Raw genomic sequence first — 12778 nt, forward strand, 5'->3', positions numbered from 1 at the left:
CAAGTTTTTGGCAGCACAAATGGCCCTTAATTTATTTCAGTATATTTGTTCTGAAAGTCAGCAGACATGAAATGGAGGTGGAAAGAGGGGGAAGACATGCAGCAAATGTTGTTGGGGCCCGAACCCAGGACGCCCATGTCGAGGACTAAGGCCTCCATACATGGGTCGTGCGCTTAACCCCCTACACCACCACTGCTACACCCATGTTTTGTATGGTTCTTTTAAAAATATGAGAAGCATATGACTTATATAAGTTGCTATGCTCAAAAAAGTTTGCCTGAAAGAAAATTATTTTGCTAATTTGGAAATTCAGAAAGCTGTTCAATAATCCTGAATTACTCATAACTTTAATATTGACTGTTAATGTGTTAAGCCTTAAAGGTGACTTATTGCATGATTAGTAGGTTATCAAGGGACGTTTCTCCTCTCTATGCTAAAAATCCTGTCAAAGCATGATTCCAAGATAAGAAAGTATCCAACTCTCTGAAGATCTGGGCAAGACCTGCCTGCCTCAAAGAAACCTAGTCCAATTATGACAGTTGTTTGTGCTGAAAATTGTTTGCCTGCAGATATTTAGCCACTGAGAGGTGAAGCATCTCAGTTGGGAACTAAGTAAGGGACTCTTTTCAGTAATATTGTGGCAGGTCTGGTGCTAAAAGGTAAAGAGATGGCTCCAATTATTGGTCATATGTCTTTTCTTTTCTCTCTCATGCTTAAGTAGAAAGTAGAGTCATGAGAAATATACATAAATCTCCTGATTCTTGATGTACGGTCATGTGTATACAGGTCCTTCTCAAAATATTAGCATATTGTGATAAAGTTCATTATTTTCCATAATGTCATGATGAAAATTTAACATTCATATATTTTAGATTCATTGCACACTAACTGAAATATTTCAGTCTTTTATTGTCTTAATACGGATGATTTTGGCATACAGCTCATGAAAACCCAAAATTCCTATCTCACAAAATTAGCATATTTCATCCGACCAATAAAAGAAAAGTGTTTTTAATTCAAAAAACGTCAACGTTCAAATAATCATGTACAGTCATGCACTCAATACTTGGTCCTTTTGCAGAAATGACTGCTTCAATGCGGCGTGGCATGGAGGCAATCAGCCTGTGGCACTGCTGAGGTCTTATGGAGGCCCAGGATGCTTCGATAGCGGCCTTTAGCTCATCCAGAATGTTGGGTCTTGAGTCTCTCAACGTTCTCTTCACAATATCCCACAGATTCTCTATGGGGTTCAGGTCAGGAGAGTTGGCAGGCCAATTGAGCACAGTGATACCATGGTCAGTAAACCATTTACCAGTGGTTTTGGCACTGTGAGCAGGTGCCAGGTCGTGCTGAAAAATGAAATCTTCATCTCCATAAAGCTTTTCAGCAGATGGAAGCATGAAGTGCTCCAAAATCTCCTGATAGCTAGCTGCATTGACCCTGCCCTTGATAAAACACAGTGGACCAACACCAGCAGCTGACACGGCACCCCAGACCATCACTGACTGTGGGTACTTGACACTGGACTTCTGGCATTTTGGTATTTCCTTCTCCCCAGTCTTCCTCCAGACTCTGGCACCTTGATTTCCGAATGACATGCAGAATTTGCTTTCATCCGAAAAAAGTACTTTGGACCACTGAGCAACAGTCCAGTGCTGCTTCTCTGTAGCCCAGGTCAGGCGCTTCTGCCGCTGTTTCTGGTTCAAAAGTGGCTTGACCTGGGGAATGCGGCACCTGTAGCCCAATTCCTGCAAACGCCTGTGCACGGTGGCTCTGAATGTTTCTACTCCAGACTCAGTCCACTGCTTCCGCAGGTCCCCCAAGGTCTGGAATCGGCCCTTCTCCACAATCTTCCTCAGGGTCCGGTCACCTCTTCTCGTTGTGCAGCGTTTTCTGCCACACTTTTTCCTTCCCACAGACTTCCCACTGAGGTGCCTTGATACAGCACTCTGGGAACAGCCTATTCGTTCAGAAATGTCTTTCTGTGTCTTACCCTCTTGCCTGAGGGTGTCAATAGTGGCCTTCTGGACAGCAGTCAGGTCGGCAGTCTTACCCATGATTGGGGTTTTGAGTGATGAACCAGGCTGGGAGTTTTAAAGGCCTCAGGAATCTTTTGCAGGTGTTTAGAGTTAACTCGTTGATTCAGATGATTAGGTTCATAGCTCGTTTAGAGACCCTTTTAATGATATGCTAATTTTGTGAGATAAGAATTTTGGGTTTTCATGAGCTGTACGCCAAAATCATCCGTATTAAGACAATAAAAGACCTGAAATATTTCAGTTAGTGTGCAATGAATCTAAAATATATGAATGTTAAATTTTCATCATGACATTATGGAAAATAATGAACTTTATCACAATATGCTAATATTTTGAGAAGGACCTGTATATCAGGACACTCTACAACAGCCTTTGCTTTGTAACACATTTGGACCTATGGACAATTAATTATATAAGATAAGTAATAAACAATAAAAACTGAAAACCTTTAAAAAGTTCTGTAAAATCTAAAAACAACCTCATTCCTGGTGATCAATATATAAAGACACTCCCCCCATTTATTCCACCTTAAAATTACTAAAATTCCATTTTACAAATCAACCACTCCAGAGTATGAAAACGAGTCTACAAGACCATTATGCCCTGGTCTGGTCATCCAAGCAAGTTCACCCTAAGAGCAGACTGCAAGATGCTAAAAGCAGCCTCCAAAATCTTAAACGTCATTATGGGAGCTACAGCAGGCTTTTACAACTAATCATGTGAATGTGCATAATTGTATAATCAAAAAGAGACTGCACATGTTAAACTTTGAAAACTTAAACACTTTTCAAATGTTCTTGAGGGAAACCACTGTTCCTTTGGGGGGAAAAAATCATTAAGGCCAGACTATAGTTTGCCAGTGAGAATCTAGACAAAAACAAGGACATCTTGAGAAATCTTCTTTGGACAGATACATATAAAACTGAATTGTTTAGACACAACAACAGAGGAAAGTTTTTGCATAAACAAAATACATTGAAAAAAATCCAGATACCAATGTGAAGCATGGAGCTGGAAGTGTCTTGGTTTGGGAATGATTTGCTGTAACAGGAAATGGTCACCTGCCCATCATTCAACCCACCATTAATTCCATTATGTTTTAGGGGGTGCTTGAGGTGTTAAAAAAATGAAAGCCAAAGCAGAACTGGACCATGTAACATGACAATGACCCAACACATACCAGTAAATCCAACAAGAGCTTTCAGAAAACTAAGACATAGAAAGTATTTTGCTGAGTCAAAGTCCTAATCTTGTTCTCATTGAGATGCTGTGGAGTGATATGAAATGAGCTGTACATGCAAGAAATTACTTAAAAATCTCACAGCTGAAAGTCTGGTAAATGGTTACAAGAAGCATCTCACTGAAGTTATTTTAACCAAAGTGGGTAACGCTGGGTATTGGGAGTAGGATGTTCTACATTCTTGCTCAGTTAGAATACACATTTGTGTTTGTATATTTTATTTGATCATTGCAGCGGAACTGTAAGTAAAATGTTTGTTGTTGATTATATTTAATCAGATTTACTGTAGCCATTTTATGTTCAGTTGTTTGGCCTAAATGCTAAATGCTAAATATAAGAGTTAAAAAGAAACTTGTAATATATTTATATAAATGATAGATATCCCTTAGGGTTATGCAGCCTTTAGAGGATTTGAGGATTTCTACTAAAGAAGAGATAGCTTCTGAACTGTCTTAAACATAGCATCTAAAGTTCTCTTTTTTGTCCTTTACTTTGAATCCTTGCATAATACTTCCATTGTAGCTGGCTTGACTCTTTACAGACAAAGACTAAGCAGATGCCTTTCAGCTTGTTTCATTCAAAGATCTTGAATGCATTCAAATGTGCAGCAATACTAAGCTGTTACAGAGAGAGAATAAGGTTCATAAACCAATCAGTGTCATGATCTATCAAAAAAAAAAAACAATCTCAAAAAACAGTTATTTACATTTCAACTGAGCAATCTAAGGGCTGCACGGTGGTGCAGTTGGTAGCACTGTTGCCTTGCAGCAAGAAGATACTGGGTTCAATTCCCAGCTGGGGGTCTTTCTGCATGGAGTTTGCATGTTCTCCCTGTGCATGCATGGGTTCTCACCAGGTAATCTGGCTTCCTCCCACAGTCCAAAGATTTCCCTCTTAGGTTAATTGGTCACTCTAAATTGCCCCTAGGTGTTTGTGTGTTGCCCTGCGATGGACTGGCAACCTGTCCAGGGTGTACCCTGCCTCTTGCCCATAGACTGCTGGAGATAGGCACCAGCTTCCCTGTGACCCACTATGGAATAAGCGGTAGAAAATGACTGACTGACTGAGCAATCTACAGTCATGTGGAATTATTAGGACATCCCACTAGATGTTACATTTGTTTAAAAAAGCTTCACAATTAGATGTCTAATCTTTTTAAATATCTGGAAAAAAAACTGATTTATTAATAGCTAAACACCAAAAACACACCTTGTTTTATTCATTATTGTTATACCTTTCTTTTAGATTCCCTTTAAGTGCCTGTTGCTAATGTTTAGATCATGTATGCCTGCATCTAAAATAATGGGTTGCATAATTTTCTCTTCTGACTTGCCCGCAGGCAGGACCTGAATTTGAGCAAACCCTGGAGCAAAAAATCACAGAGATCTGAGCAGTGCACTAAGGAGTAGCAGTGGGGAGATCCATGAAAGGTTCACACCTTCTTGCCTGCCACAGTTTGTGAACTCTGTGAGTAGATAGTTAAGGCTGAGGGTGGGAAGTCCCCCCGTGGAGCCCATGTGCCTTGATCACACATTACCGTGGTCCGAGGCTATTCATTTTCACAAAGAGAGAACACAGCAGAGGCAGGGGACAAGTCACAGAGGAGATCTTCAGGGAGCTCTGGAGTGTAGTGAAAAAAATAGAGTGGCAGTGAGGATGAGGGAATGGTATATTTTATTTATTTGGTTCATTTCATTGCAGCACAATCCCACAGACTTTCATGACTTGTTTTCCCACAGACTATTCCCTCATTTTACACAGCTATTAAGTTTTTTTCCCCACTGTAAATCAGTCTCAGCTGCCAGACAGGAGTTTAGCTGAAGCATTGTTTTTCTCACCTCCTGTAAATATTGCGAAGTGAAGAAATCCTCTTCACTCTCTGCTCTGCTCTTTGAACCCACACATTTTCCACGGTTTACTTTGTCCTCATCCACTCCACTTGTATTGTGCTGTCATCTGAAGTTTGAGGTTTCATTAGGTTTGTTGTGCATTAGAATAGCAGTGGGCATCCATAGTGAAGTGGTTGCATGACTGTGGGAGTGGGAGTTGTGGAGAGAGATGGATATGAATGTGAGAATCTCATTGTTCTTGCTTAAAAGAAACTCCTGTTCCTGCTGCTGCTGAGCTGAGTCCTTGTTGCTTTCTTTGCAACATTTCTTTCCTTGTATCATTACTGAGGGAGTCCTCTTTATTTCCAGCATCTGTGCTATGATGAGAAACAGCAGCTAACTAGGCCACTGCATAATAAGCAAAAATAGCAGTGAAGAAAAGGAAAAGAGTGAAAAAGAATCAGTTAATGGGAGGGTTGCTTACTAAACATGTAACTGCTGAAAAAACTAAGTCAGCAAGCTAAAGTTTTCCTTCTTCCTCTTTTGCAGATCCATTCATTTATTATTGCTTACGTTTACTGATGGCTTATAAGGCAGCGCATCGTAGCTCACATCTCATTTTGTCGGTGAAGCCCCTAAGCTATGGTGCCACGTGACTGTCAGTGCACCTTGCTGACTAATTATTTTGGTGTCTGTGTCGACTCCAACCCCAGAAGCTCTGCTGATGCAACTATTCAATGATACTCAGCATCTCTGCACTTGATTTGCTTCATTATGGTATACTAGAAAGTGTCAGATGAGGGATTCATCAGTGATTTTTCACTAGTGCTTTTCTATTTTTTTCTTTTAAGCTGTATGTTAAGAAAAGAGTTACAACCTTGATTTAACTCTTTAAGTTGACTGCTCTAGTAATCTTTATTTACAGAAAAAAGAAGTAATAAACAAAATGTGTTATAAAAAATAATTAATTTAACCACAGAACCGAACATAGTATTTTATGCTTATTTTATGGATACAAAAGCCACTGTTTCCTTTGGAAAAATAACAATCCTCATGGCAAACAACATTGGGTGCACTTCAGTTTAAATCTCTTTCCTGTGTGAGGTTACCTCATCCAACATGTGTCCTCTCCACCCTCCTCTTCTCTCTGTATACCACCGACTGTATTTCAGCAGACCCATCTGTGAAACTCCTGAAGTTTGCAGGTGACACCAATATTAGGTGGTCAGAACCACCAGGAGCTTAACCCGTTCAAGACTGTGGAGATGAAGATGGACCTCCGGACAACTCCACCCACATTGCATCCCCTTACCATCCTCAACAGCACTGTTGTTACTGTGGATCACTTCCAGTCCCTAAGAATCCCCTTTCCCGAGACCTGAGGTGGTCCTCACACATAGACACCGTTGGGAAGAAGGCCCAACAGAGACTATGCTTCCTGTGGCAACTGAAGAAGTACAACCTACCACAGGAGCTGCTGGTCATCTTCTACACTGCCACTTTTGAGTGTGTCCTGTGTTTGTCCATTACTGTGGTTTGGCTCATTCCCAAAACAGAACAGATCTAGACTGCAACGAACAATTAGATCTGCAGAGAGGATCATCAGGGCTGACCATCCCTCCTTCCTGGACTTGTACAGTTCTGGGGTCCAGAAAAGGGCAGCTAACATCTCCGCAGACCCTCACAAATCCTGGACACAAACTATTTAGAATTTTACCCTCAGGTTGGCGCTGCAGAGCACTATTTGCAAAAACCACTCATGACAGAGACAGTTTCTTCCCCTAGGCACTCTCTCTAATGAAAACAATGAGCACCTTACAGCCTGAGTAGTCAGCCACTGCTGTGAAACTGAGTAAGCATATTATACTACCATTACCTGCCTTTCTTTTGTCTTTTTTTTAATATAGTAATTTAAAAAATTGGCAGTGCATAGCATTTACGTACATACTGTTCCTTTATCTTCATTTTATTTCCTCTAAAGTTTATAAATTTATACTAAATGTCTGTACGCTGTGAGTGCTTGAAACCAAAGTCAAATTTCTTGGTTGTGCACACAAACAATAAAGCTGAATCTGACGTGGTTTTTCAAGCAGAGGTACATTTCAAAGATTTTTACAAAAACAAAAACACTTTAAAAAAACCTAAACAAGGACATAAAACGCTGATTTATTTAGAAATCAAAATCTTTTTCCTTTTTCAAGATTAGACCTAAATAAAAAAGTGTTTCATGAAGAATTGATCAGCCTAGATAGATAGATAGATAGATAGATAGATAGATAGATAGATAGATAGATAGATAGATGCAGCTCTGGACAAAAATGAAAGAGTTTGTATTTTCTGGACTGGCAGTGCAAACCATTTTAATGTTTTTAGACCACCATGGTTTAAAGAATTGGTTTACTTAATGACAGCTTATACAGCTGAACAGTCTGTTTTGCATCAGTGTGGAGCTGCTTCATACAAAGTAGTTTTTTGTGCTTTATTTTGTGAAACGTTTTCTCACTGAACTGAAAAAAATATAAAGAAACTAAGGGATACACTTTTACAAATTAGGAGAATGGTGCATTGGGGTGGTATGCAGTAAATGCAAAACTTTTAACCAATGGTTCTTGGATGATCTGTACAGTTTTTTTGTCTGCACTTCAGGGATTTTTATAAGCTTTTGTTGCTCTTCTTTGAAAATATGTTTGGTTATGGGCTATGTTCTTTTTACTTTTGTTTCCAGTCCAATGTGACTTGGAAAACATTAAGATAACCCAATTTCTGCTCTCTTGCTCTAAACGAATATCCGCTCTTTACATCAGAGCAATTTGTAGTTGTGTCCTAACCATTGCTAGGGGCAGGACTCATCACCCTGTCTTATAAAGCAAACTGGTTTTCTCAAGATAACCAGCATGTCTTTTGTATTTTGCAAGCATGGTGGGGGGGATGGGTAAATCAGGATTAAGTTAGTTTTAAAAAGGGCATTTGTTTGAAATTGTCCTGGAATCGATTTTAAGATTAGACATGACGTTTTCCAAATCCCCTAACCAAGCTGCAACAGACTGCACGACTAGATAGGCTGCTAACCAACCTTTAGGGTTCAAGGAAAAACACTCCCAAATCTCCTGGTCATGGGTTTATCCTCTAGATATAAACCTTGTTTGTCAGTTAAAGTGGCAACCTCCATTTTTGCTATAGGTCAACAGGTACTTTAAAAACTGTAAAATCACACATGAACACACCTGAGCAACACATGTGATAACATTATCAGGCAAAGCACTCATTTTGACTCCATGAATATTTCTAAATTTGAAGAGATTTTGTTGATATTCATAAATGGCTACAAGAAATCAGCTCCTGGCTGAAACCATATTTACAATTAGAACAATAATCGAAATGTTTATGGGTGTTTTCACACATGCCTCGTTCGGACCACTCTAAACGGGCCAGTATTCGTTTTCCCCCCCTGGGTCCAACCAACCAGACTGAAACGCACTTTTTGAGGTGGTCTCTCCAAACGAACTCTGGTGCGCTTCGCTTCTTGTGTGAACATGGGTTGTTGACAGCAGGGGTGTCAATGAGTGTGGCAGTGGTGATTTTAAAATAGAATTATTAAACATGTTTTTTGCATACTGAATAAATATACAAAAGATAAGGGTTACATTTTCTAATTGTCCTAATGAGAGATAATGATACTGCTGCAAAAGGTATTTTTACACATCTTTACTACGGGTGCTGATGAGTCTGGAGGACACTGTATGCACACCCAAAGGTAACCAGGAACATTTTTGCGTTTCCCACTACTTCCTCTGAATCAGTTTCCTGATCAAGGTGAACTTTTCTAATATAGAAACCTTCTATTGTGCATCATGACTCCACACAGAATTTCTTATGTGTCGTTTTTCAAGCAGAGGTACCTTTGAAAGAGCTTTACAAAACAGAAACAATACTTGAAAAAACATAAGCAAGGATATAAAACTAGATACAGGGGTTGGACAATGAAACTGAAACACCTGTCATTTTAGTGTGGGAGGTTTCATGGCTAAATTGGACCAGCCTGGTAGCCAGTCTTCATTGATTGCACATTGCACCAGTAAGAGCAGAGTGTGAAGGTTCAATTAGCAGGGTAAGAGCACAGTTTTGCTCAAAATATTGAAATGCGCACAACATTATGGGTGACATACCAGCGTTCAAAAGAGGACAAATTGTTGGTGCACGTCTTGCTGGCACATCTGTGACCAAGACAGCAAGTCTTTGTGATGTATCAAGAGCCACGGTATCTAGGGTAATGTCAGCATACCACCAAGAAGGACGTACCACATCCAACAGGATTAACTGTGGATGCAAGAGGAAGCTGTCTGAAAGGGATGTTCGGGTGCTAACACGGATTGTATCCAAAAAACATAAAACCACGGCTGCCCAAATCACGGCAGAATTAAATGTGCACCTCAACTCTCCTGTTTCCAACAGAACTGTCCGTCGGGAGCTCCACAGGGTCAATATACACGGCTGGGCTGCTATAGTCAAACCTTTGGTCACTCATGCCAATGACAAATGTCGGTTTCAATGGTGCAAGGAGCGCAAATCTTGGGCTGTGGACAATGTGAAACATGTATTGTTCTCTGATGAGTCCACCTTTACTGTTTTCCCCACATCCGGGAGAGTTATGATGTGGAGAAGCCCCAAAGAAGCGTACCACCCAGACTGTTGCATGCCCAGAGTGAAGCATGGGGGTGGATCAGTGATGGTTTGGGCTGCCATATCATGGCATTCCCTTGGCCCAATACTTGTGCTAGATGGGCGCGTCACTGCCAAGGACTACCGAACCATTCTTGTGGACCATGTGCATCCAATGGTTCAAACAATGCACCAATACACACAGCAAGACTGGTGAAAGATTGGTTTGATGAACATGAAAGTGAAGTTGAACATCTCCCATGGCCTGCGCAGTCACCAGATCTAAATATTATTGAGCCACTTTGGGGTGTTTTGGAGGAGCGAGTCAGGAAACGTTTTCCTCCACCAGTATCACGTAGTGACCTGGCCACTATCCTGCAAGAAGAATGGCTTAAAATTCCTCTGACCACTGTGCAGGACTTGTATATGTCATTCCCAAGACGAATTGATGCTGTATTGGCCGCAAAAGGAGGCCCTACACCATACTAATAAGTTATTGTGGTCTAAAACCAGATGTTTCAGTTTCATTGTCCAATCCCTGTATATAAAAAAATCACCATCGAGCTATAAAATATTTAGAAAGATTAATAACAAAAAATCATGAGAAACATAGTGCACAATAAACCATTTATGTAAAGAAATGCTTTTACAAAAGGATAAGTTGTTTTAAGAGTAAGAAATTTTAACAAAAATTGGAAGCCCAACCCAGATACATGAAAACTGAAAGAATTTAGGTGAACTTAAGGTTAGCAGCCTGAGCGAAGACAAAGACTAAGGGGCTGATTTCCATTTTCATTGATGACGGTTTTCTAAAAATACCATACTAAGCAACAATATATTTATTTTAATTTGAATCATATTTATAAATTTTTTTGAATTACATTTTCATATAAAAAGGTGATTCTAAGTTTTAATTAATACCAAGAAATAAGTTTACTGAAGCTGATTTGCCAGTCTGTGTTCAAGTGTTTTTTCTGTCGCCCTCATGTGACTAATAAAAAGAAAAATTCTGTTATTGTGAGTTTAAATGCAAACAACCAACGTTGTTTTTTCCAACCTCTTTCCAGTGTGGAGCACGACTTCCGTCTGCAAGAAGGGCAGGTGGTACGAACTTGGAAGGTGGGTGACCCTCCAGAGGGCTCACCACAGACTTCCACCCCCCAGGACACAACACCTCACCAACAAGACTCTCCGCAACTAGTGCGCCCCCCTGCCACCACCAAGAAGAACCGAAAGAAGTGCTTCTGGTTCCTCTGAGCATCAGGGGATGGAGCAAAAGACATTCTGTTACTGTTATTCACCGTGCACATTTCTAAAAAAAGGAAAAAGACATTTGATTCGCGGGATGGGATGGGGTGGGGTGGGGTGGGGATAAAAGAAATACTGTGAAATTACCAGGAGGATTGAAATGCAAACAAATCAATATAGGGAGAGACAGTGAAAAAATTTTGTTTTTTATCTGCTTCTGCTAGATATGATGGGAATGATTTAACTAGACTGCACAGGTTGTTTCTGTTGTTTGTAATGCCTCTTCAGCACTTACAAATTTGATCCAGGTGCAGGATAAAAATGCTGAAGTCAAGCAAATGCAAAAGTTTAGTCTGCCATATAACTCACAGTCAGGAAGCTATTGAGAGACATCAAGAGAATATATATTGTCTGTGTATGGGAAAAAGGGGCAATCCAGCAGATAGGATAGAGCATATTCATTAAAAGTTAAATTAATAGAATTGAGGTAAGAGAGAAAGAGACAGAGATTAATCTTTTTTTAATGGATTAATGATGGTCAGAACACCAGCTTTTATATCGAGTGACATTTAAAACAATGTATTATGACTCAGTTTAAAAGTTTTGTTATACTTTCACTGATGAAACTATTATGTGTGTCTACATGTACATGCAGTGCACACACAAAAGATCCAACATATTTACAGAGAAAGCATATGTGAATTGATAAAAATGGTGAATTAAGTTCTGTACATATCAGAGCTGCTTGGATGATTTATTTCAGATATGGATTAATGCGCTATAAAAGTATTTTATCACAGTTCTTTAGTGGGTGTTTTGTCATTCATTCAGAAAATAAAATAAAAATAAAAAACAAAACCAATAAGGAAAACATCAAAGGTCATTACAAAAGTGACAATGATAAGATTATTAATTTATATTTGAAAAATCAATGTTTTGGGCTTCAAAACAAATTATCTAAGGCCCTGTTAAAACAGTCATGTTCTTTGTGAAAGGTTTTGTGGCATTTCTATTATTCTTGTTGACATGACGATGGTGCACGTTTTTCCTGAAAACGGCACGATTTGAAAATAGGTTCCAGAGTGTAACATTTTAAAAATGTCCCGGTCTCTTTTTTTGTTTTTAGAAAGTAAAAACTTAATCTTCCTGTACAGGGAGCCCTGGTTCATGCGCAGTATTACTGCAATCATAGGAAATGAATGCACATGCATGCAGCATAACAGATGTCAACCAGTTTAAAACCCACAGAAGAAGAAGATATCAACAATGACAATGGCAGATTGCACAACACTGTTTTGCTGCTGACTCTTTTGAAAATAACAGTTCTCTAACAAAGTGCTCATTTTCTACCACGGTTTTTTAGGCAGTGTTTGTACGCATGCGCATGTTGTTGTTTCAAAGAACATACCGCCTACTAGTGGTGTGCCAAGAGAATTACAGTTTCCTCGTTTCTATAAGTTTTGTGTGCATGGAGAACGTAATTTAAACATTATGTAGATGTAACAGAAACAGAAAAACATTTCCATTTTCAGTTGATTGTGGCCATGTGCACAGGGCCTAAGATAAAGCACCAACCTGGTAACATTCGAATGAACTCAGAAAAGTACTAGACACCCTGTAAGACTCTCTCTGTGTACATAAATCATGGAAAAGGCCTCGGGGTGCCACATTTTATGATGCACTTGTTTCAAAACATCTTCAGTTTTAGTGTACTCCAATTTAAAGAACATTTCTTTCCCATATTACTCTGCCAGTAGATATAT

The 12778-nt window shown here is 39.5% G+C and overlaps 1 protein-coding gene across 4 annotated transcripts in view; it reads left to right on the forward strand.

The window, feature by feature from the left end:
• The window catches only part of LOC124872783 (mucin-5AC), a 57267-nt gene extending 45450 nt beyond the window's left edge, over positions 1 to 11817 (forward strand). For 2 of the 4 annotated variants that reach the window (XM_047373116.1, XM_047373117.1), the window contains exon 3: positions 10835 to 11817. In XM_047373116.1, coding sequence (XP_047229072.1) covers positions 10835 to 11024 — 190 coding nt within the window. In that variant the 3' untranslated portion in view covers positions 11025 to 11817. Of the gene's footprint in view, positions 1 to 4618; positions 4747 to 10834 lie in introns of all 4 variants that reach the window. The other 2 variants (XR_007039355.1, XM_047373118.1) reach the window with 2 other exon arrangements.
• Positions 11818 to 12778: the final 961 nt, after the last annotated feature.

Source organism: Girardinichthys multiradiatus, chromosome 8, assembly GCF_021462225.1.
Source record: "Girardinichthys multiradiatus isolate DD_20200921_A chromosome 8, DD_fGirMul_XY1, whole genome shotgun sequence".
NCBI classification, from domain to species: Eukaryota; Metazoa; Chordata; class Actinopteri; order Cyprinodontiformes; family Goodeidae; genus Girardinichthys; species Girardinichthys multiradiatus.